Below are 25197 nucleotides of genomic sequence, written 5' to 3'. Positions count from 1 at the left end.
ACGGTCACACAATGCAGAGATGCTTACATCGGCTGTTTATGAAGTGTTGATGTGGGGGCAGACGTTATCACTGGCTCCTTGTCTGATTGCAGCTCTGAGGAGGATAAGAGGCAGTAGCACATTCTGTAGGCATCTAGCTTGTGTGGTTTTCATCTGCAAGCTGTGACTAAGTTTGCGGTCCATGAGTAGGTCGCGCAGTAAGACTTCTTGATATTAGCTGTCCCATATAAGATCATGTATTGCAGATTAACAGCAAAAACCTCACTGTATTCTAGGTAGTGGGAGGATAGGAGGAGGACAGTAGGAGGAGGTGTTGGGACGGTATCTTTCTGAAGAGCCAATCTGTGAAATCTATTTAAACTCTTGTCACTGAAATCTATTTAAAATCTTTTCAGTGAAATAAAAACAAAAAACAACCACTTGAAAATCAACACACAGCTAGAACACCGTGATTTATTTGCACCTCCACATGCTAATCTCCTACAGTCGATTGTGTCAAGATTTTATAAAGGGCAATGAAACCACTGTGGGGAAGTATCTGCACTAAGCTATAACCAGGCATAAGGCATAGTCACTCTGTATGCCAACCATTTGTCCATATACTGCTACAAATAATGCAACTTTTTTTTTATCTTCTCCTTTTTCTGTGGTCTAATATTAGACTGTGTTTATCTAACATGAGCAGGAGAAGATCTGCTGAGTGTGAGCTGGCACACTCAGCACAAAGGAACTAGCTTTTCCACAGGATTGCAAAACCGTCCAGCTGTGAAGTTATGTTGCTCTGGCTGGTGGTGTTCCTCTGACCAAAAAAAAAACAAAAATAGAAACAATAGTGGATGAAACAGCTTATGGACTTGAAGATTCTCATGTAAGAGAGAAAAAGATTCATGATCGATTGACAAGATTCATCTTATTTCAGTCTCTTTGTCACAGTACACATTGACACTTTAGTTGGTATGCGTGCGTGTGTGCGTGTGCATGTGTGTGTGTGTGTGCGTGTGTGTGCGTGCACTGTTTCCCCTTGATAAGCCTGGGCCTGGCTGCCATGAGCTTCCTGTTGATGTCACCATCTAGTCTAGTCTATACCCAAAAACGGCTTGATGTTACAGCTGCAATATTGGGGCCACATCAGGGCTTCGTCACTTCCTAAACGTCCACACACATGCATAAAAATGTCTCTGAAAAGTAAAGAAAAATGTGAGCTGTATTATGAAGTCAAATAGAGGGTAATGTCTTTTGAAAATGTATTTGCTATCAGTGAAGAAGTGTTCTCATGCTTTTCACCTGCACTTTGTGTAAAAATGCTTTTACGCCTTACAGTTAAGGGTTGGGTCCCTTAGTAAGTACAAGAGGTGACTACTGATTAATCTCCATAAAAATATTTAGTTTAAAAATAAATAAATAGTGGTTTACCAGCACTTATCAGATGAGGTCAGCACTATAGCCTACTGTGGCTGATCACCCACTTCTTGCACAAAATTGGTCAAATTTCCTTTCAGTGAAAAAATCCGACCGGGGAATATTCTGCCCCCTGGCGAAAATAATACATAATGCACTTTTTGCCTGTCTAGGTCTAGACCATTGTAGTATTAGATTGGTCTGCCTGTATGTACTGCAAAGATACACATACATTTCAGAATGTGCTTCTGTAGTTTGCATGTAGCTTTAATAGATTTTGGACACTGGCAATACATTTTATCCTTATCCGTATACGCTGTTGGCAACATATCCCTGCAACTATATCCAAAATATATGTAAATATAAATAATAAATGTCACCTACATGTACAAATATTTTGGCCATTTTTATGTATTGCAATACATACATACAAACATGCTGTGAAGTATTTTGAAACTGATTTTTTTGTCTATGGGGAATGTCAGTTTACCGTCTCCATGGTTACGCTGGTAAATACTGCAGTAGGTAGCAATGGAGGTGAATGCGATCTAAGTTGAATCACTATCTGCTAGACAAACCGGCTGTAAAAGTACGGTTTTAACTGAAATTAGAAAATGAGCCTAACTGCCAGTCGCACAGTTAATAAGAAAAATGAGGGCAGTAAAAGTTTTAGACCGCACCGAGTCTACGACTACTTGTATGGTGAGTAAACTTTGACGAAAGCTAACAGTTAAAGCTAATGTTGAAATCTTGCTAGCTCAAACATCTCCGTTGTCAGATAAGTTCATTGAATTGTTTTAACGTCGTGCCTCGCAGATCCTGTGTTCACAGTGTCAGGGGAAGTGGACCATGCCAGGTCCAACCTCAGGGCTTATGCGTCTGTGGACAGAGTGGTAGGTCTGTCTGTATTCATCCAACAGTAAATCTTCGGTTGTGTAACGTTAAAAGATCTCTTGTCAGCTAACTAACTAGGTTAAGTCATATGTCATGACCCTCATTTACCCCAGCCTCATCATGCTAGCTGTAGGCGTCACTGACTGCCATGTGACCATAGGCATGTGACCAATTGCCCTCTGCAACCTAGGCTGACATGCATCCTTCTTACAGAAATGTATACCCTGCTTCATACTAAGTTTTATCAACTGTGTACTCTAAGATATATGAAGATGAGGTCTTACAAGGGAAAGAAACACAAATGAATCCTTTCACGAAAACAGAATAGATTTTTGTTTATATTGGTGGTTGTTTGTTGTTTGATTTACCCACCTTTTTATTTACCACTACTCCACTGGTCTCAATTCCTTCTCTGTAGTGATCTATGACCGACGTGTGACCCATGGCCAATTCTTTCTCAGTGGTTCCAGTTAACAACACGTGAAAACAGAGAAATGGATTGGCTTTTTGATATGCGCTCACTGACACAGTCTCTTTTTGGCTTATTCAGAGGAAAGTGCCGGAGTTTGGGTCCATGTTCAGTAACCTGCCCCACCACCCACGCTACACCGTTCAACTGGACACCACAGACCCAGTGCCTGCCTTTATTGATCGCCGCTGGCGAGGCCACATGGAACAACGCAAAGAGGCACTGCAGCAGCTGGCTGGGTAACACACACACACACACACACACACACACACACTCTTACAATCTTAAATCTATGTCCCTTTACGTATTTATCAATTTTTGGTTATTGTCCTTGTTTATGCTTTTGGCAGAGTTATTCCGGGGGTTCAGTCATGGCACAGAACGGAGGAGTGCCATGTGACCGGAGCTGATCGCTGGAAGTACTTTAAACGGTTCGATTAGCCTCCGCTGTGAAGCCATGGATGATGATGGAAGCCTGGAGCCTCTAATAATAACACTCAAAGTCATATAAACTTCATTATGCAGCAATTACTTTTGACTCAGTAATATGATCTGCCGAGAGTTATTTCAATGAGTGGCAATATTTTATGACAATTAAAATAAGATAAGACATGATAATTGCCCTACTGCCATATTGACATAGTCTCTGACTTGGTCTTCCATCTCCTTTCTTTCAGCCCTATGATTCCCTTTGCCCAGCAAGTTCCTCCAGGTGTGATTTTTGCTTTGCCAAAGTAAGTCCAACAGGTCCCTCGTGTTACTTTCTGCCATTTCTGTTGTGCCTTTATGCTGGTAGAGAGGAAAACACCTCTTTTTCTCTTCTCAGAGAAAACTCTGTATCCGGACAGAGTGCTGGGCAACAGTTCACCCCTTTCCAGCGCACTGTGGGGGTCCAGACAGACTACAGGGACAGTGAAGTACAGACAGACCCTTATAGCCCTGGCTATGTGGTGCGACCCGGGACGGCTCCCTCAGAGCTCCTGACACTGGCAACTTTGACTTGGGGTACAAGATCAACAGTTCAGCTTTTTACCAGCTATAGACTTTAATATAATTTTGCTCTTGCCATGAGAAAACCATAGATCTCTAACTGTTCCTGCCCTCAACTAATTAGCCTAACTGTATGTTGTATGTATATTAAATTAGCCTAACCGTGTTTCTCCTCTCTAGTCTGCCCCTGACATTTAACCCTTCCCCCCAGGTCGTGGTCTGCCTGCAGGCCTGGCAGAAGTGGAGATGATAGAGCGGGCGCGTGCCAAGCGGGCTTGGGAGGCCACCCTGCCTCCTCTGGATGACCTGAGCCAGCTGGACAAGAGAAGACGTATGATGGAGGAGATGGAGACCAAAGAGTGGGCCTTCAGAGAAGGGGAAATCCAGAAGTGAGTGGCATCTCAGTCACTATTTTATATGAACCTTTTCAATCCCTCATAGGAAAAGGAAAAAAGAGAGTGAAATAGAGTGTTTTCTAACAGGGTAAGCACATGAAGGGTATGTTTTGTTTTACAATGTTAAAACAGGCAGGTGAACAGGCAATGTTGTTGGCACTAAAAAGAAGATGTAATCTCATGGGCAGCTAGTATTATATCTTTGGTGTCTGCCAACACTGTAAAAGTGCCCCAGAACAAGGCATTAAATCCCCAAACTGTTCCAGAGGCACTACACTGCACTGCATGTGAATATAATGCAAAATTCTCTTTCTTGTGTGAATTGGCCGATAAATTAATCTTAATTACCGCATCCTCCCCCTTGCTGTTCCTTCTGTCCCCACCACCCACCCCCTGCCCTCCCTCTGTGCTCCCTGTCACTGTGGTTGGTGGCCAGGTTGCAGGAGGCCCGTCTTGCTGTGCTGAGGGACCTGCTGAGGCAGAGAGATGAGGCGCAGAAGCAGACCACAAAGGAGAGACTGGACCAGAACTATTCTAAGCACCAAAGAGACAAGGAGGCCAAGCTACACAAAATCCACAATGATTATATCATCTGTAAGACATTCACCACCTCTGGAGATCTGCACTACCATGACATTCTGCTCATTTGGTCGAGAAGTGTATTATTTATGGCTTGATTTCTCTCCCTCTCCCCTATCTCTTATTTCCCATGGTTGTTCTCTCTCTTTAGCATTGAGGAAGCTGACAGCCAAGAGCAGAAATGTGGAGGGGAAGCTGGAGCGACGTGACATTGTCAAAGACTATACAGACTACTCGTCTCAGACATACGCCCCTCTGACCCGCAGGGGCGTTTTCCCCGACCGGAACACCCTCAACTATGTGGTCAAAAGCCGCTATCTCGACACATACGAAGGTTTGACTCTAAATGCTTTTGGACAAATAAAACTGACAACAGCATCACTGTGGTGGCCTTTCATGTGTTGAGGTCAATTTCGACTCCCTGTGTATCTTAGGATTGCTAGAGCTGGAGGCAGGACTCCCTGCCTCAGTCTTTGAGCCGTGTGTGAAAGCACCCAAACCCAAAGTCAGCAAGGGCTTGGTCAAGCCCTCTGAGCGCAGAGAGATGGAACTGATGGAGACATACCAGGTAAAACAGATAGAAACATATATTCACCTGCTAGGTATACCACCTCAGTGATAGATAACTCTGTACATACCTCCTGTTCTCCCATAGGCCTTGAGGGAAGAGAAGGAGCGGGTGGTGCAGAAGAAGCCCTTGCGTTTCCTTGTCAAGAAGGAGAAGCCTGTTCCTCGGCCATTCACCCCCAGGGTGGATGAGCCACCAGAGGTCAGTGAATCTGTCTGGCACTTCATATACTGCCATGTAAGCGACACTGGCCTTGTTCATCACACATGTATAAGAGATGCCATTTGTTAGTTAATTTGCATGCCCTTCATTAGGGGGATGAAGAGAGAGAGCTGGCAGTCATCCACTTGCAGAAACTACTGAGGGGAAGAAGCATTCAGTACGAGGTCAGTGTGTTTATGCGTACCTGCGTGCATGTGTGTATGTGTTTGTTTTTGTGGCTGAAGCACCTACAGAATCTTCTGCCTGTGTTTAAGGATGTAAGGACAACATCTCTGTCCACCTCTGTCTCTGTGTGTGTTTTTGTGACAGATGTTTAAGGGCAAGGAGAAGCGTCTGGGGCTCATCCAGGAGCTGAGGACGACCCACGCCCTGCAGAGGGAGGAGCAGGACCTACTGAGAGACGATGCACAGCTCACACAGACCCTGAAAACCCAGAGAGAGCTGCACAGACACAAGGTGAAACAGCACACACACACACACATACGCACATATAAAGCTATACCAAACTCTAAACAATCTCATTATCCGTTCTCTCCTCCCCTCCCAGAGTTCTCAAGAGGAGGCATATCAGGCCGGCATGGTAGGTGCAGAGCTGGTGGACCTGTTGGACACCCTGTCCAAGGAGCTGATTCGCCTGCAGGAAGAGCGCAGGATCCATGCCTTCACGCTGCTGGCTGAGAGAGAGCGTCGCCTACGAGAGGCTGAGGAGAGTGGGAGGAGACAGGTGGAGCAGCGCAGACGCAGAGAGCAGGACGAGATCTTCAGACAAGTGGGTGCATGTTCAAATGTCAGATATAGGAGATTGTCGCGGAAATTTGCATTTATGAGGTGGACATAAGAATAATGCATGTGTGTGTGTGTCCCTAACACTTTGCTGTAGGTGGTGCAGGTGCACCAGGACACTGTGGATTTGTATTTGGAGGACATCATCCTGGGCACCGTGGAGCAGACAGCTGACCAGCAGGCGAGGGAGGAGATCCGCAGGATGGCGAGCGAGGTCAACAACATCGCATATGACATGGAGGAAAGGTAATGCACACCTCAGCTATACACTCTCTCCATATCCCATCCATGTTGTGCTGTGATGGTTTATCTATCTGTCCATATAATATCTATCTTATGCTTTATATTCAGAAATTAAAACACAAGTATAGTAATGTGTGCGTGCGTGTGTGTGTGTGTGTGTGTAGCCGGAACAATCTTCAGTCAGAAGAGATTGTGTCTGAGTTGGTGTACAGTTTCCTCATCCCGGAGGTCAAGAAGATCAGCCTCAGGCAAAGAGGTTTGGGAGAGCTTTCTGTTTCCACTGTATTCATTTGAGAATTTTAGATTTTTTTTGTATGTTACCATTAGTATGAAACCAATCATGGATGAATCACTGTGTCCATGCTTCGCTCGATTAGCTTTCCTTGTGATTTCTCCTCCTCCACTGCCTCTCTCCCAGTACACCAGAGCCAGCGGAGGCACTTGCAGGCGGCTCAGCATATCATTCAGGGGGCAGCAAAGAGTTCCGGGGCCCCTCCGGGTCCCCTGGGTGCCCTGCAGCTGACCTCTCCCTCTGACAGAGCCTCCAGCCGACTCCTAGAGGAGATGCTCGGCCCAGCGGAGCAGGAGCAGGGGAGAGACCGCGCCACAGAGGAGCACCAAGACTCAACAGGACTAGGGCAAAGAGAAGCCTAACGAAGTGTTTCAAAGTTCACTGAGATGTAGTTTCATATTTGAAATTGTTGTTTATTCATATTAAAGAATAACCTTCATTGTCACTGTGTTTTTTAGTTGTTTTAGTTTTTTATATGCAGGGTTCCCAACACTCGTGGAAAACCTGGAAAAGTCTTGGAATTTTTAAAATAGTATTTTCCAGACTAGAGAAGTTCTGAAAAATCATAAAAGGGAGAAATGTTCTGGAGAAGTCATGAAATCTTATTTAAGTTTAAAAAAAAAAAGTTGCAGTGAAGACTTAACTGTTGGAGGAGAACATTGTTGCTTGCTGACTGTCTTTTGTTGACAGTTAAAATAATACTGTAATCCTTTTAAAGTGAAAAACAAACTTAAAGCTTACAGTCCGTGTAGTTGATGGTTACTTTTCAGTCTCATTAAAAATGTGGTCATGGAAATTTGAAACGGGGTCACGCAGAAGTCATGGGAAAGTTTTAGAATTTCATCAGTGAAAAGGTGTTTTTACTCAATACTGATGCTGCGGTCATCCTCACCCTGTGGAAAGCTTGAGCATGAGAAAGAGAGGTGTGGGTTTCATTATTAGGAGACAGACTGGGGGAATGGGTGAAGTGCTGCAGCGGCTTGTCAACAGGCTGCAGAAGCTACTTGTTGCTAACTGTCGCAGCAGCGTCCCGAACCAGGAAGTCAGGAAACTGGACTGCTTCGGTCAAATGGGCTTGAGCGCTGTGAACCCCTGAGGACTCCGGTTACATGGACATCTCGATGCGTTAGACTGTGAGTTGATTTTTTTTGTGAAATATTTCTATAAGTATTTGACTAACAGTTGACTTTTAAACATAAGTATGATAGGTAGGGAAAGTAGGACAGCTCTGTGCGTCTGGGCGCTGTGTGGTACAAAACTGCAGGCTGACCAGAGGCAGACAGAGGGGCTTTAGTGAGTGTATTTCACTGATTCGCACATTTGTTATGCATAAGCACTGGAGTGAATTTATCTCTCTAACAGATGTAGTAGTTACCCAGGCCAGTTGCTTACAGATTCCTGCGGTTTTACTCTAAGGCATGAAGAGGCAGGACGTGCGTTTCCTAACCTAATAAACTGGTTTTATAGTTTAAGTGGTGTTGACGTACCAACAAAAAAGTTTTCTACGGGTTTACTTTGACCCTGGCACACGGCTATGCACGTTAAATGAACTAATTATCCTGTTAATATGCGTTTTGACATATGATGATATGATATACACCATATAGATAGACAGACCTCACAGACTGCAGTGGATTTATTCCCATACTGACAAAGATCATATAGGCTATGGTAAGAGATATTTCATTTCAAAATGTGCCAGAATTGCCTTAAGTATTTGAAAGCCTAGATGGCATTCATTCGAACTATAATTTGGACACTGGCTACTGGCTTCCAATGCGCTGACACCTGCAGCTATTTGCAAGTAAGCCTATATAAAATATATAGGCTGTGTGTGTGTGTGTGTGTGTGTGTGTGTGTGTGTGTGTGTGTGTGTGTGTGTGTTTTCATTGCCTAGACTGTGTAGGATGGTATTCAGTTCCTACACTCAGAGAAGTTTAGTTTGTGTAGAAACAAGATCAAATGTGAAAAAAAGAAGAAACAGTCAGCCTAACTCTGAGTGACTATAGCTCAATCAAAAACTGTATGGCATGACCCAGTTTCCACTGGTTGTCCTCAAGTAGCCTAATCCATTTTCAAATTCTCAGAGCTTGTTTTGGTTTCAGATTCTATGTAGCTTTACCTGGAAAAAAACCAATTCAGCTCGCTTTGTCCGAATTAATGACATATTTTCTCATAATTCAGAAACAATCACCGCATTATTCTGAGATTCGATTGTCATTCTGAGAAAAGGTCTTGCCTTTCTGAGATAATGATCTGATAATTCTGATAGAAGAAGAGAAAAAGTTCTCGAAATTATTAATTCAATCTAGTTTTATTTCCGTCGTTTGTGTGAGACACTGCATGGGAGATAGGCTACTAGCCTGTTTGAGTACAGATGCACAGCCTAACTGCGCTGCGCAGTCATTTGTCAAGTCACATTTGTCACGTAAAAAAAGATCTCAAATTTATTTGTGGTTCTCAGATTTTGTTGTCATGAAGAATTGTTGGTTCTAGAACAAATTTGATTTTTTTTTTTTTTACACAGTTCTTCATTGAAATGGCAATCTTAATCTTTCTTTTAATTGCCTATAAATAATATAAGTGCTGTAAACCCTCTTGAGTGGGTGACAGCAGTACTAAGTCTTCTGCAGGAGATCCTTAATTTCTGTGTCTTTGAGTTTGGGTTAGATTGATTGCTCGAAATGATATGCAAATGCAAATCCAGGTACATTTTAAGTATGAAATGAAGAGCGGTCGTGTGGTGCTAATATTGCACTCCTGCTTCACTGCGTGACATGGGGAACTACGGAGCCCCCCTGGTGACATTGGGGGAAAAAATATTATTGCGTGGCCACGAGTTAATAAGGCGTGGGAACGAGATAATTATGTCGTGGCCATGACTTATTAAGGCGTGGGCACGAGATCCTTATGTTTGGTACTGAGGAGTCCGCATACAGCGCGTGCGCCTTTTCAGCACCGTGGAGCTGGCCCGGTTTTAGACTGCTTTGATTAGGGGGCAGTAACAGATGTTGGTTGGTCACCAACTACTAGTGTTAATATGAGTGTTCTTTAGGACTGTAAGCTATAATGTGCACTTTTTGGTTTTATCTAAAGCCATAGTAATTAATACATAATTTCTTTCATTTTAAACCCACCCACACAGATCAAGCGATTCCTTTATGGTAATTCAGCCAGTTGGTGCACATTACAATAACATAGGGATGTTTAGGACTACTCATCAGTCCATGATGAATATTCATAATTGAAACAAAAGGTGACCATGGAGAGATGAGGTCACTCACAGCTATTGTCTTGACTATAGCTGTGAGCCCATCAGACCATCAGCATTACAGCTGAAGCCTGCATCCACAGTAAATCTAATAACCTAATGTAGAAAACAACACCATACTTCAAAACTTCATCTTTGGAATAAAACCAACACTACCAAATCAGTATTTGTGTTTATTTCTAAAACACAATAGGAGGACACGGAGGCGTAGCCATTGCTTTATTATATTAAATGCGTTTATTAAGTGCGTTTATGCAGCACATTCTCTGAAGCGGTTCCTTGGCATGGTTTGTCTGAAAAAAGGGGTTTCTGACGAGTAGCTGTCGATATTCATGTTTGGATATTCCATAGAAATACAGAAGTGCAATATTGCGCAATGAATCTTTCAGTTTAGGCTCTCACATGTAGACCAGGGGCGGAAATCACGGGGGGGACAGGGAGGTCCGGACCCCCCCTTCCTGGGACTAACAGAGAGTTGTCCCCCTCAATATATCATTGTAAACATAACTATATAATTTTAAATAATATAATAATATGCATTGAAAGCACTTGTGCTAATTATAGACGCAAAACAATGCGTTTTTAAGTTTCGAAAGATTGAGTCCCCCCCTCATATGTCTCACAGTGGTTTGGTCCACTGCCTACCTGACTCCCCGAACCCCCCCCCCCACACACACATTAGCCCTCGGTACGAGTGTCTGTGGAGGATCTCTGGAAGTGTGTCAGTGGTTTCTGACCTCCAGTAAGAAGCTACTTTGCAAAGGTTAACTTAAAACAAAGGATGTGTCAGACATTTTTCTTTACTTCTACCACTCAATAGAATAAAACACATTCACAGTTGTAATCAGACTACATTTTGTTCCGTTACCTCGCGGTTGAATCTTGTGCGTCAGCGTGTTGGTACGGAGCCGCGTCTCCTAATGCATGTGTGTGTATGGAGGCAGGAGGTCTGTCCACAATTAAAATCATCATAACTCGCTGAATTTTCGACCGATTTTCAAGCGGTTTGGTTTGTTACAAATGCCAGACATGTATTTATGATACAGGATAGTTGGTTAAATTAAAATGCGGGATTTCATACCAAAATACTTTATCTTTTGTAGATGGTAACAGTAATATTTCTATAATATAATATTTAAGATTAACTTACCCTATGTAATTAGGTTCTAAGTATATTATTTTTTTCTTACTGCATGTAAAATGGCTGCCACTATGTTATTTTGTTCATAATTTTGTTCATTTGTGAGACTTAATAAAAAAGACATAATTACAACAAACATTATGTTAAAATATAAGTAAGTTTCTGGCAGGCTTCATAGCGTTCTGGACTTTTACACATTGACAGCAAAACATTAGAGATCTGCTTTTTCGGGAAAACTAAATCTAATTAGGCATATATTAGCTTTAGTTCAGTTAATGGGTGTTGCATCTCACCTACTACTGTAAATAACCTGCATGCTGTGTGTGTGTGTGTGTGTGTGTGTGTGTGTGTGTGTGTGTCTATTTGTCAGCCAGTCAGTTAAAATGGCAGAGAAAAGAAAAACAGACATCCGATCATTTTTCAGTGCACCGAAACGCCAAGTAGAAAGACCCCAGTAATATCAAAGGCAATTTGATAAAATCTTCATAAGAAAGGAATGAAGTGCTTATGGAAATGTTTCATAATGGACCTCTATATACATTTAATACAACAGTACTTTTGGCGGCACCTTTGGTGTCCCCTTCAGGAATTGCTCTTGAGAAATTTTTCTGTTTATTGTCCCCCCCAACAGTGAAATGAAATATCCGCCCTTGATGTAGACATGGAGTATTTCATGCCCAGGAGCTCTGTGCGCCCCAGACTGTTGTAAAGGTATGTGAGTAATCACAATATGTGTGAAATTGAGTGGAGTTTTGATAGCGCTGAATTGGTCAATGGAAAAATTAGTGGAGCAGTGGAGGTGTGACACAATAGCCTATAGAAAACGAATGCTATTAGAACAGACAAAGCTTCAGGACTTCTTGGAAGGCAAGGAGGTGTTAATTTAGTCTTTCTTCCAAATAAAACCCTCAGCTCCTGCAGCATTTTTAAACATCAATATATCATTGTCAAATTGATTGTCTTACCTTGGCCTAATTACCATAAACACATGCGATCATGGTTGGTAGCCTCTATATCACACCAGTGGTATTGTTAGTGCTGGTGTTTCTCAAAATGAAGACCTCATTTCCCATAAACCCTGTTGCTTGATTTTTCCATCAGCCTCTCACTCCTTCCACCATCTGCCATTGTGAAAAACTCTGAATGCTTTAGTTCTGTTTGTGCTGGAAGAACAGCGTCCTCTTCTTGTTTTGTGCCACGAAGCAATCCAGCAGATTTCCTGCAAAATCCGACCCGGTGGCACACAATGGAAAATGCAGTGTAGAGGCTGCCAGTCTTCTCTGTGAGGGTCTCATGTGTTTACAGCAATTATACTAATGTCTCCAAATGAATGTGGTAATGATTCATTGATATTAAAATGCTACTCATAACACCTTTATAGACATTTAGTCTCCACTAATCCTGGTAATGGAATTGTTCAGTCACCTGCTGATAGACACAAATCCTCTTCAATTCTTTTGAAAGAGCAGAATCAGAATCAACAAGCATGAATGAAGGAAGAGAAAATCAAACTGTTACAAGTGTTACCACAGTAATTTCCCTGTTCCACTATGTGATTATATGGTAGGATCCTTTGGTACATGAGTATGTGTGTGTGTGTGCGTGTATAAGTATAAGTGCACATTGAATAGAAACAGTTTTACTGTTTTTACCTTTGTTTAGTTTATTTCCACAATGACAAAGCATAGACGCAAAGTGATAAAAACTGTGATAAGAAACAGCAAATTGAAGAAAAAAAAACAGAAAGAAGAGAAACATGACAAATTCATAAAAATCCCTAAAGCTGAGTATCTCAGCTCCAAGCAAACAAAAAAACAACAAAAACCAACATAATGAAGACAAACAGAGTTGGATGACAGAACCTCAATACACAACATGATGGGAAACAGCAGTAGCAATAAAATGCATGAAACTACAAGGAAGGGAAACAAGATACATTTTAAAATCTCTGTTGCAGAAAATTTAATTATAGGGGAAGCAAGAGTGTGGTAGTCAGTGGGAGGGTGTGTGTTTGTGTGTGTGTGAGAGTGATATTGTGTGTGTCTGTGTGTGAGTGTGTGCGTGTGTTCAGAGAGAAAGAGAGCCAGTGAGGTAAAGAGAAAAAAATGTGTGTGTTGAGTTACTGAAGGAGATAGGTTTTAAGTGAACTGTATATTTGAAATCAAGAGATGCAGATTCATAGTCTAGAGTCGAGATCCTAACAGTGAGTCATGTGGAATCTGACGCGGGCTGTGAGAGTATCTGGTGTCACGTATGAACCTGTGAAAGCAGCGCAAAGTCAACTTTGAAGGGCAAAGTAACGGATTCTGGCTGATATGTCGGTATATTGATATTGGTTTACATTGAAGACAGGTATAATAGGTAGTTGACATGAGAGTGGTGCTGAATGTTCAAAGAGGCTAATCCAGCTAGACAGTGGAGTGGTTGAGTCTGCCACATGGGTTTCCCTGTTGGCTTCTGAATCCTGCCAGAACCTTCACTCCTTGTCTCCCCTAGTCCGTCTCCCGTTGAGTGGACAGCCCTCTTTCTTATTTGATCATTTTCTTTTATGTATTTTCTATCTGTAAAGCGCTTTGCATTGTATTTTTAATGTACGAAATGTGCTATATAAATAAATTTGATTTGGTTTTTTTTTTAAGTATGGATCTTGTGGAGATTGGTGGGCAAATGTGGAAACCCAAGCAATGCTGGATAAGGGCAAATCAAACTATTATAGCGTGTTAAAAGACATACGTCATGAACCAAAAGCGGGTGTATCACAAGATCATCTCCTTTGACTTGGCACCAGTGACATGCCATAGCAACGCTTTTTTCCCTACAGTGGGGTGGGGGGTGCCACAACTGTGATTGGCCGATTCTGTCCAAAGCCGTGAGAGCAAGTATACAAAGGCAAGTGTGTGATGTTAACACACATGACATAAAGATTGAAACACGCTCGGCCATTCATGTAGACCAGCGCTTATTTTGTAGCAGTAATTAAGTATCAGGCTAGTGACACCAGTGTCATCTAATCCTTCAGCTGAGAATGAGTAAGGAGGCCATCAGAGAGCAGACCCTCAGTGAAACCCTGGCAGAGGAAGAGGAAGAAGAGGAGGAAGAAGATGAGGAACCCAGGATCTGTGCTGTGTGTGGAGATCAGGCCAACGGCTACCACTTCAATGCCCTGACATGCGAAGGCTGCAAGGGCTTCTTCAGGTGAGGCTGTTTCTCTCCCTTCTCTCTCTCTCTCTCTTGCCCACTTGCTGTGATTTCCCACTCACATTCTCATTCAGTCACTGTCACCAAGCCACCGACGCTCTGTCCTTGATTTCCACAGGCTGTGCAACCGTGTCCAATGTGTCGTATAGCATGTATAAGAAAGGAGGAGAAAGAGTAGAAAAGAGGGGACAAAAAGCTGCTTAGTTCTCCTACACTTCCAGCACACTTGCAACATTGACATGGAGGTTTGAAACATTGAACAGAAGTAGAAAAAGCCTTGTGCATAGTGTTTATGTCAAGAGGTGAAGGTAACTGTAAGAAGAGCATCAGCAGAGCAAAAAAATCACACACACATCTATGTGACAGTAACTGCACACTCAAGACCTAGGACTATGGACTTAATGCAAAAAAAGGATCTTTAGTAGAGATCATGAGCAACGTGTTTTGCTTGCAGCAAAACACGTTGCTCATGATCTTTATCTTTATTAAATAAACTTCTTTCGCAATAAGTCCAGTCCTGGGTCTTGAATGTGCAGTGACAGATTTTTTGCTGTAGCAAATTGAACACTTTGAAACACACACCTTCAACACAGATTCAAGAAGTCCTTCTGAAATGTCTGCACACTATCTTGTATGATGCTCTGTTTTCTCTCTGCAGTTATAGTAGTCGGAGGATGTTAAACTGCAGGGCAATTCAGATAATCTGACCACAAGGCCACCGAGCAGGTTCGGCTATTGACCGATTAATTATTAGTCAGCAGGAGTATTCACCAACCTTTGCAACCTCCAGAGCTCAGATTTTAAAAGCTTGTCCCTGAAGGGTGTTTTAATGCACATTTGAAAATAAACACACGTGATTTTCTCTGCATCCCCTGCCCCCGTCTCTCTGCTCTTCACCAGCTTCGGGCTTGGTTGCTCTGCTTCTCTTGGTTTCAAAACACAACTGCTGTGTTTAAGCCGGTGTCATCTGACAGCTAGAATAGACTCAACATTTCACTGTTCCCATGCAAAGCCATTGACTGTCGTTTTGAATAGGAGCAAACTGGAAGTAACTAACTTGTCACAGCAATACTCATCTACTGAAACATCGTGATTAATTATAAGTTATTGTCATAATGTCTAAATGGCAGCTTTGAATTCCAGGTATTTTGACTTTACTGATTTTTCATGCTTTTAATTTCTAACATCAGATAAATGTTTGTTAGCTGTTACTAAGTGGATTTTTAAATAAATTCAGACGTGCCATAAAGAGGTCAACGCAACTCCGCTGTGCTTTCCTGAATAACTGCAACATAACCAAGAACAACCGGCGGCAGTGCCAAGCCTGCCGACTCCGCAAGTGCCAGGACATAGGCATGTGCAAAGAAAGTAAGTAAGGTTTAAATTCAACATATGTCCTTCTGCTAAAAGAGAAAGCTCAACATATTTGTCATTTTAAATATTGCTACATGTGATCAAATGTGCACACTGATATATGACATAAATCCTTACAAATATCAGTAAACAACTTATATGAGAACATTTAGATACATGTAATGTTGTCATATTTATTGAAATTTGGAATACTACAAATGGTACATTTAAAGTAATAGAAGGACAACATGCATCATGATCTTGTCTGGGTTAATTGAAAGAGTAATAAATGACACAAAGTCTAAATTTAGAAATGGGACCAATATTTCAGGCTTTGTTTGCTTTAGACATTTGCCTTATGAAATCTATGTATTAGGAGATAGGTAGCATGAAAATAGATTTTTTTTTATACATCTTAGAATTTAGGTTTGAGAATTAGAGGATTTCAACATAACCCAGCATTAGAGGTTGGCTCTTGATACATTTTTCAATCTTGGACCATAAAACGGCACTTCAGGAGCAATCACAAAACATATAAGTTATACAATCAACTTAGTTTTTGATGTCGATTGTAAATCAGTATTTCTATGGTGACATACAGCCAGGTATTTTTTTGTGTTGCCTTAGTGATCATGTCTGACGAGGCGGTAGAGAAGAGGAGGATCCACATCAGGCAAAGGAAGATGGTTGACTCATCAGTACAGCTTTCACCCCAACAAGAGGAAACCATTCAGGAGCTGCTGTCTGCCCACCGCAAGACGTTTGACCCCACGTTCTCCCTCTTCAGTGGCTTTAGGGTAGGCATACGTGTGTGAATGAATGCAGGTAGTAACATTTTAAATGCTTACTGTAACACGTCTGAGATTTTGTCTCCTTCAGCCCATTGACAGAAACATCATTCCTGTGAGTGAATACAGCCAGTCTGAGAGCGAGCCCAGCTGCCTTCCAAACACCTCCGCTAGTGGAAACCATTCTGCCTCAGACCCCAGTACATCCTCGTGCTCCTGCTCCCCCCTCTCCTCCGCCTCTTTTCCCTGTGGTTCCTTAGAAATAGAGGAGAACAAAGAGGGCAGTGAGAGCAGGAAAAGCGGCGTCTTCACTGCTCTTCCTCACGTGACTGACCTCACCACGTACATGATCCAGAACATCATCAGCTTCTCCAAAAGGATTCTGTCCTTCGGGTGCGTGTGTGTGCTTGTACGCGTCTTTGCATATGTGAGAGTGTGTGTCTTTTTCTTTCTGACTAATGTCTAATTGGCTGGAAATAGTCACTGTAACTGTCTCTGACAGGGCTTTGAGCATGGAGGACCAAATCTCTCTGTTGAAGGGAGCCACATTTGAAATGGTTCAGATCCGCTTCAACATGGTGTTCAACACTAAAACAAGCATCTGGGAGTGTGGACATCTCACCTACTGCATAGATGACGCTGTGCGGGGTGAGAACACTTCCATGAACAAGCCACCAAAGCATTATTTTTAGGGTTACAGAGGTAAATCTGACAGTGTACTGTGAAAATCTGTGTACATGTACATGATGTGTACATACCTACTATACATATTTGTGACTTAGAGGGTTGAGTTTAGAGGAATTTAACATTTTCACAGTTGTACAGATGCAGAAATAGTGTAGTAATAACATTCTGTGTTAAATGCCAACCAACTATCTACCAGCCTCTGAGGGAAATTTGTTTTGATGTAAAATATGATGAAAGTGTAAGAGAAGGGCGTAGAATATGACATCTATAAGGAAAGAAGAGGCAGACCCATCACTGCAAGATGCATGAATGTACATGGGAGCCAAAGTAAAATAATACTTACATTGCAGTGTAACAGCAGTTATGCCTCCTATTTACTTCCCATTTCGCTGTTTATTGATTCATTGTTAGTGTAATCAGTTCTGCCACCATTTATTGACTAAGTATGTTTCATTTATTCTTGCACACTTCTTTTAGGCATGAGGGCCATCTCAATTCATGATGTTACTTTGGAAGAGGGAGAGACACATTTGCCTCCTAGCGATAGGTTGAATCATATAAAATAAATTCAATAATTGACATACTCCTCAAATATGAGTTTGGAAAATACACAAAATACATACAACATTAGCCATAACAAACAAATAAATAACACGCTGAATGATCAAACTGAGAAGGCAAGGGATAGGACAGAATGGACTGGACCAGGATAGGATAGAATAAGATAGGATAGTGTTGTGGGCACAACTGTGGTCTGATGCTGCCTGTGACATTGGTGTGACATGGGTCTTTTCCCCATGGCAACAGGGGACTGAGGCTGATGAGCTGGTTAAAATGGCTCTCCAGTTGTTCTATTGACATAACTGGCCCTCATTAGGCTCTTGAGCTTTTTGGCAGGGATCCCGTTGACTTATTCCCTTACCCATTTAATGAGGACTGGGACTAGTAGGGAGGGGAAGAATGTGGGATAATGAACTGAGGTACTGTATATGCTGCTAGGAAGGTGTGTGTGTGCGTGTGTGTGTGTGTGTTTGAGGGGTGAGATATTTACTGTATGTGAGGAATCTTGCCATGGTTGAAAGTCTATAACAAAAAAAAAAAGCCTCGGACATGTCAAGCACATCTGAGTTGGGTGTAGAGATACATACGTAAATTGTGAGTCAGTGCATGAGGTTGTGGTCTTCATAATTTAGTCAAAGTACTGAATTATTAATTGAAGTTTCATCCTCTTGACTCACTCATAGATAGGCCTGTTCTACCATGTACTTGTGAGCAGTTAGACAACTACAGCTCTCTGCACAAATCTCACGCAGAACATCTGCGTTTGAAATGCGAGAGACGTGTAAGAAAGCTTTAATTTCCAAACGAGAACTGCTGAAAACTCAAATTGTCAGAGGTGTAGTGTGTCTCCTGGAGGAATACATGCCGTGAATGTTGCTGAACTGGTGTTATCTGCTCTGCTTTTTAAGATCAGGTGAAATCCTGATGGAATTCCTTTCGCTGTGTCTTTGAACTGTGTGCTTACTGCGTTTGGCTTGCAGGCTGTCTTTGGCACTGTTATGTTTTGTCAGACAGTCACTGCCAGGGACTGTCTGACAAAACGGCTGTGGGATTTAAAAAAGTCTGATAAGATCAAACATAATCCAGACAGACTGAAAGAGCCATCTACAGTTCAAAAATGTACTATTTTAGCTGTTATACTCAAAGTTGCATCACTAGACTATCGGCTAGTGAGGGGCCTCTATGCTGATTGGTTGCTGGTCATGATGTTTAATCCCTTGACACTTGACATACTGACTGGTCATGTGGCAGACAGGTAACTCTTGGAGTACTGGCACTGATCTGGGGTATAATTATCTGCTGTCTCAGTGGACAGACAGGTTTGTGTTGCTCATACTGCAGCCTTGTTGTAATACTGAGTTATTACAGGTAACGACCTGACAGAGATGTATCAGAGTGCTGCCCGAGCGGCCATTTGTTGTCAGTGAACCACTTTTCCTTTCTGTCACTTTCTTACACTAAATGACCACACAGCAAGCATTACCAATAATTCCATCACAGCGTACACTGTTTGCTGTGATTTGTTCTGAGCAGCAGCCCTGTGTTTGAATAAAACACCAGGCCACTGACAGTGCTCCAGTCATGGGTAAGCCTGATATTTTTGAGACAGGAGCTGGACAGTAGAAATAAACACATCGCTCTTCATTTGTCTGTCTGGGGCCAATAATTAGATTTCCGCAATCCCTTTAAAGGTGCATCATGATTCAGTTCGATGATCTGTGCCCACTGCACACTGCCTTGCCCCTTTGTTGTAACTCTGCATCCATTCATTCATGTAGCCATGCATCTTCCCTTTTTGTCTTCTTATATGTCCCCCCCCCCCCCCCCCCCCCCCCCCCCCATGGCCTCTGTGCTCCTGGGTCTCGTAGCTGGTTTCCAACAGCTCCTGCTGGATCCTCTAATGCGATTTCACCACACACTGCGGAAGCTGGGCCTACAGGAGGAAGAGTACGTTCTCATGCAAGCCATCTCTCTCTTCTCTCCAGGTAATGGCAATTCTTCATCAGTTCATCCAAATCCCTTGCAAATGGAGATCATTTTTTAACCCTGGAAATACTTATAGTGAAACAGTGTACATTCATATGCAGGCCAAAGATAATTTAAAATCTATTTTTATTCCAAATGAGACCACTATTCAGAGGTTCTCAGGCTCAATTCCACCAAAGGCCATGTGTCCTTGAGCAAAACACTGAACCCCTGCCTGCTCACTCATTTTAAGTTGCTCTGGTTAAGAGCATTAAGTAAATGTAAATATCAACCATTGTGCATGGCATAGTTTGCTTTCATGACTGGATAAATGAGGTAATTGCTGTGCTACCGAGTGTTTTGTTGCGATTCATCAGATCGTCCGGGCGTGCAGCATCACAGTGTGATTGACGAACTGCATGAGAACCTGGCGCTCCTTCTGAAAAGCTGCATCGACCGCAAGAGAGCGGGACCGGAGAGACAGTGAGTCAAATAAGCAGCAACACAGACATCCCATTCCCAGTTTGAGACGTTTCCCACCCCGCTCGGATTGAACTGACTTTGTTTCCCCTGTGCCTCCAGCCTGCTGTACCCCAAAGTGATGGCCTGTCTTACAGAGATGAGAACAATGACCGAGGAGTACAGCAAACAGGTTCTGCAGATCCAGGACATCCAGCCTGACGACATCTCTCCTCTCATACTGGAGGTGGTCAGTAAGGGCCCCTGACAGCCTCTCTGATACAGGCATCTACACAGGCAGCTAAAGCGCTCTCCAACCGCCTCCATTATGTGGCGGTTGAGAACCTAAGCTGCTTTTACATTGGAAAAATGTAGCAAAATATCATTTTGTGGTTATAGGATGCAATCTATGCTGAATGTATTTTAAAATGGTTTAAAGCTAAGTATTAAGTATTTCTGTTGTGCATTATGTTGTACAAGTGGATGTGTCAAAACACTAAGGATGGAAATTCTGTCAGGGAATAATCTCAAGCTTACACTATGAGCTAAAATCTTTATGTAAAAGATGCTATTTTATGTGAAAATGCTTGTTCACCTCACACATTACTATGTGAGTCAGGTCCTTCTTTGAAATATACTAGAAATTATCATCTGTCCTCTAGTACAGTAACGGCAAATCAAAGAAACCATGAATAAGGCAGCATCAGTTTCACTGACATGATGTTGCTAGTGGTTACAGTACAGGTGAATCATAATTGCTCTTATTGATGTCTGTTTTGCTCTATAACAGTAAGTACATATTGTGTTTTCATGAATGAGTATTGATTGATTAAGTGGTTTTTTTTCCTGAATGTATGATACAGAATGTATATTACATGGGAATGTTATAAGAGGCAGTGAAGAATATACTTTTCTCAGGAAATGGGAACAGATGCATCTGTGCAGACAATCATGGCCCTTGACCTTTGCTACCTCAGGTTATGCAGTTACTTTTGCACTTTGATACGATCATGTAAATGTGTTTAAACGTCTATTTAAAATGAAAGCTGTACATCTAAATAAAACTGAACTGAACAGATGGCTGTTTGAAGCTGGGAGTCGGACACTGCCTCACTGTGGTCATACTGACACACTAGATAACGTGACTTCATGGTCATATTGGATCTCCACCATACATTTGCCGTGTAAACAGAAAGCTGCACACTCACCAAAAGAAAAAGGATGGTACAAAGTAAACAAAGACAAAGGGCTTGATTATTTCCAGGCTATCCTACTCTTTATTTAATGCAAATTACAGTACCAGGGAACTATTCCTCAGAGCACGCAGAGGGAATATTTACAGAGAGGCGCACATTTAGCATACCTTCACAGAACAAAAACAAAAAGAAAAAAAAAATCAAATGAAATAAAAATTTCAGTCACAAACAGAGGCATTCAAGTAGTAGTACTGTTATACAGGATGTTTTTGTAGTATTTTCTTATTATTTTTCTTTTCTTTAAACCCAGTTAGCATATTCTTCTGGAACAAGTGTGCGGATGTGATAGTGGGCTAATAGTATATATATTAGTCCACTGTCGTCGCTCGTCTTTTTTTTTTTTTTTGGTAACCTTTGTGGTGTTTTTATTAAACTGGAGTTAGGGGCAAGGTGAAGTGGTCAAACTTTGTTTACAGGCCTGGTGGGGGGGAAGCAACACGTTCATGAATGCAAAAATTACAGCAAGCAGGACAAGAAAAAGGCTACATGACTCGACCCCTTAGGTGCTACTGAATACCCCCCAGATCACAGACAGGGAAGAAGAAGAGAACAAGCAAAAGGACAGAGAAACAACAAAATATCCAGAGAGAGAGAGAGAGACAGAGACAGGATACATTATTGCCTCTGAGGATGGCTCATCACAACATCTACATCATAGTTTGGCTTTGGTACCAGAACCAACACCGTGAGTAATACAGAAACGTACTGTACTGTATATTAGGACTTTTTGACCCCCACTGCCATCCACAACCCCCCCCTCCCCACTTCATGCCCTGGATTCTGCGCCAGGATGATGGTATGTGTGTCTGTGCGTGCATGTGAGTATGTCCGTCCAAGATAAAACCTTAAACATCTATCAAAATAAACACTTATCTACTGTATCTTCAATTAAGGAAAATATCCTTACAATTAACAATGTCTGTATGTTACATTAACATTGAGTTCGCAATGAAAAGGGGAAGGAGGTGAGAGCGGAGGGGACCGAAAATCATTCAAGTGGAAGAGTGTGTGTGTGTGTGTGTGTGTGTTGCGGGATAGTAGGACATTCAACAGCACCAAAGGGAGAGTCACAATGTAGGGGAGAGTGATGGCAGGGGCTGGGTGAGGGGGAAACAAGGCGAAGGTGTATGAAAGCAAAGGCACTCCAAACTATAGTTACACTATACATGACTAGTTCTTGTTACAATAATACAGCTGTCATCTACTGTACTGTACAGGTAAGATTGAACTATATGGCTGGATAAAGCTCATCATCATCATCTACAATATCCATAAACAATGTCAGTTTTGCCCTGATTCTTTTTTTTTTTTTTCTTTTTTAAATCTTTTTCTTTTCTTTCCCCAACCCTCTTTGTTTTTGCTCATAAACAGTACATGGGTCTGCATATATACATACCTTGAACACAATATGGAAAAAAAAAAAAAAAAAATAGATAATCAAACAACATAAAAAAAAACAACATACAAGTCAGGATTTTGGTGAGGAGCATTTATACTGTATATACAAATTCTGCTGTTGTGTTTTTCTTCCTTTTTTTTTTTTCGTTTTTTTTTTTTTTTTTTTTTTAAATGTAGTGAGTATTCTCTGTAAATAAGACGCTTTGACGGACTGTACCGAGTGGCTCTATGTGCGGCAGGTGGAGAGAAAGAACGCTAGACTAACACTTAAAGTCAGTGGTCACAATACAGTCGACAGTCAGCGGTGACGGGAGGCGGCTACGCCCGAGCGGCTCTCCCCGAGCCGCAAAGACTTCTCAAGGAGTCGAGGGAAGAAAAGTGTAAGAAATACCTTGGGTTTTTTCCACAGAGAGAGAGAGAGAGAGAGAGAGGGAGATCTAGACGGGGGGGGGGAGACGCATCCCTGGACGCTGCACTGTCACAGAAACACCGTTACAGACAGTCACCGCAGTCGAAACCACGATGGGGAATAGAGCGGCACTCTAAATCCATCTACAGCCTTAACAAATATGGACAACGCAGGAGAAGAGGGAAGTGACTGCTGGAATCTAACCACACTCCAGCAAACAGACAAAAAAGAAAAAAAAAAGAAACACCACCTTGCCTAATTCTATTGTCTTTAGGCAGCAGCAAATATTGCCACTGCTCTGCCAGATATGAGCTCACCATAAATGATTTCTGAACCATTGAAGTTAATATACATATATCTATATATACTTTTTATACATAAGGAAAAGTAATATATAAACCGTGTATGTATGTATGCATGTATGTTTTGTATTGTATGTATATATATATATTATACAAGCACACAGAACCAGATACATGTCACATCCATCGCACATGGCAATCCAAAACATGTGCCCAGGAATATAAAACAAAAATTAAAAACAAGGTTGAGTAAAACAGCTCGCTAACCATTTAAAAACAACCCCGGGCAAAACAATTAAAACCTGCCCAAACCTTCCCCCGCAAGTGGACTGCTTCTTTCCACATACATCAGGATCATCATGCATCCGTGTGTGTGAATGTGCATGTGTGTATGTGAGTGTGTGCATGTGTCTTTGTGTGCGTGTGTGTGTGTATACGCGTGCGTGAGCCTCATGCCTAGTCTGCGGAACTGGAGGTCAATGTGGAGGCGAAAAGTGAGAGGTGAGGGGTGGGGAGACCCTGGGTGATCCTAACCATACTCAGGCCATGCACTACAGGAGGAACCAGGAGGGTCCGGCCAGGGGACGCAGGGGTCAGAGGTCAAAGGTCAAAGGATGAGGACGTAGAGAAAGGAAACAACGTGGGGGAGGACAAGAGAGAAGGCCAGATAGTATTAGTTAAATATGGGAGGGCCGAGGGGAACAGCTTAGGACTTCATGACCCTTTTTCTACAGATTGTCCTCTTACAAACATTAGCAGGCTAGCATTGTGTATACATGTACAGTGTACTTTTATAATGAGTACAGTCGACAGCCCCCCCTCTGCCCCCGTGCTCCGCCTCCCCGCTGAAAGGACGCGGAGAGACGTCTTTGACGGAGGATGGAGTAGAATTCAAACAGCTGGATGGGGGCCGGTCGGGGACAAAGAGGCAGATAGGGGATGTTTGGTTTGTGGTTGTGGTGTGGGGCCGTTTGCCAGCTGCTGAACCCCGACTGCGTCAGCATCGCTCCGCTGCTGTCAGGGGGTAGAGTAGAGCAGGGCAGAGCGGAGCGGAGCTCACCCCCTGGCCGGGGCGATGGAGGGGCCGTGGGCTGGGACTGAGGCCGGGGCGAAGGAGGCAGTCTGGGGGCTCAGGAGGTGGAGTTGGAGGCGGAGGCAGAGGCGGTGGTGGTGCTGGGGCCTCGCTCTGTGCTGCTACCATCTGCAGACAAGAGGAGGTAGACAAGAGATGGTTACTCGCTGTCAAACAGTCCTCAAAACAATCACCTTAAGTTAATCAATAGAGAGAGGGTGGAGGCAGACAAAGACAGAGAGAGCAAAGAGCAGGAGGCTGTGTGTCCATTGGTAAACTCTTTACAACACTCGCTCAGGGGAGGCGGTGCTAGACGCTCCCCCCGCCCCTCAACAGCTACTATGAGCCTATGCAAGGCACTTAACCCCCCAACTGCTCCAGTGTAGCTGCCCAGTGGCAACAGTATAACTGACAGGTTGTGCTGGGCAGCTCCCAGGTGTGAATGTGTGTAACTGTGCGACTATGTAACAGTGCATTGCTGGAAAAGAGCAAGCATGCTCAGTC

At 42.7% G+C, this 25197-nt stretch overlaps 3 protein-coding genes across 7 annotated transcripts in view; 2 read left to right on the top strand and 1 right to left on the bottom strand.

The window, feature by feature from the left end:
• Positions 1–1966: 1966 nt before the first annotated feature.
• Positions 1967–7278, top strand: cfap91 (cilia and flagella associated protein 91). Its single transcript, XM_071905257.2, has 17 exons — positions 1967–2100; positions 2215–2291; positions 2843–3000; positions 3112–3192; positions 3439–3495; positions 3588–3766; positions 3963–4140; positions 4583–4740; positions 4877–5059; positions 5160–5293; positions 5381–5494; positions 5608–5679; positions 5825–5971; positions 6063–6284; positions 6396–6544; positions 6706–6797; positions 6960–7278. Exons 1-17 carry the CDS (start codon positions 2013–2015, stop codon positions 7193–7195), a joined length of 2325 nt encoding a protein of 774 aa, XP_071761358.2. The 5' UTR covers positions 1967–2012; the 3' UTR covers positions 7196–7278.
• Positions 7279–7862: 584 nt separating this feature from the next.
• On the top strand, positions 7863–21334 carry nr1i2 (nuclear receptor subfamily 1, group I, member 2). 4 transcript variants are annotated; one of them, XM_078285941.1, is made up of 10 exons: positions 7870–7966; positions 14067–14134; positions 14265–14440; positions 15681–15811; positions 16424–16593; positions 16676–16977; positions 17087–17232; positions 19701–19817; positions 20175–20280; positions 20380–21334. In XM_078285941.1, the coding sequence occupies exons 3-10, from the start codon at positions 14271–14273 to the stop codon at positions 20522–20524; spliced, it is 1287 nt and encodes a 428-aa protein (XP_078142067.1). In that variant the 5' UTR covers positions 7870–7966; positions 14067–14134; positions 14265–14270; the 3' UTR covers positions 20525–21334. The 4 variants fall into 4 exon arrangements, with proteins under 4 accessions (XP_078142070.1, XP_078142067.1, XP_078142068.1 ...); XM_078285942.1 differs by lacking the exon at positions 14067–14134 and adding an exon at positions 11877–11956 and having other exon boundaries at positions 7885–7966; XM_078285943.1 differs by having other exon boundaries at positions 7891–7966; positions 14047–14134.
• The window catches only part of gsk3ba (glycogen synthase kinase 3 beta, genome duplicate a), a 29398-nt gene continuing 25319 nt past the window's right edge, over positions 21119–25197 (bottom strand). For both annotated transcript variants that reach the window (XM_071907435.2, XM_071907436.2), the window contains exon 11: positions 21119–24822. In XM_071907435.2, the coding sequence (XP_071763536.1) occupies positions 24752–24822 (71 nt within the window). In that variant the 3' untranslated portion in view covers positions 21119–24751. The remainder of the gene's footprint in view (positions 24823–25197) is intronic.

Source organism: Centroberyx gerrardi, chromosome 10, assembly GCF_048128805.1.
Source record: "Centroberyx gerrardi isolate f3 chromosome 10, fCenGer3.hap1.cur.20231027, whole genome shotgun sequence".
Lineage (NCBI taxonomy): Eukaryota > Metazoa > Chordata > Actinopteri > Beryciformes > Berycidae > Centroberyx > Centroberyx gerrardi.
Note: the sequence above shows the minus strand (reverse complement) of the source record. Positions and strands in the feature narration are given on the sequence as shown.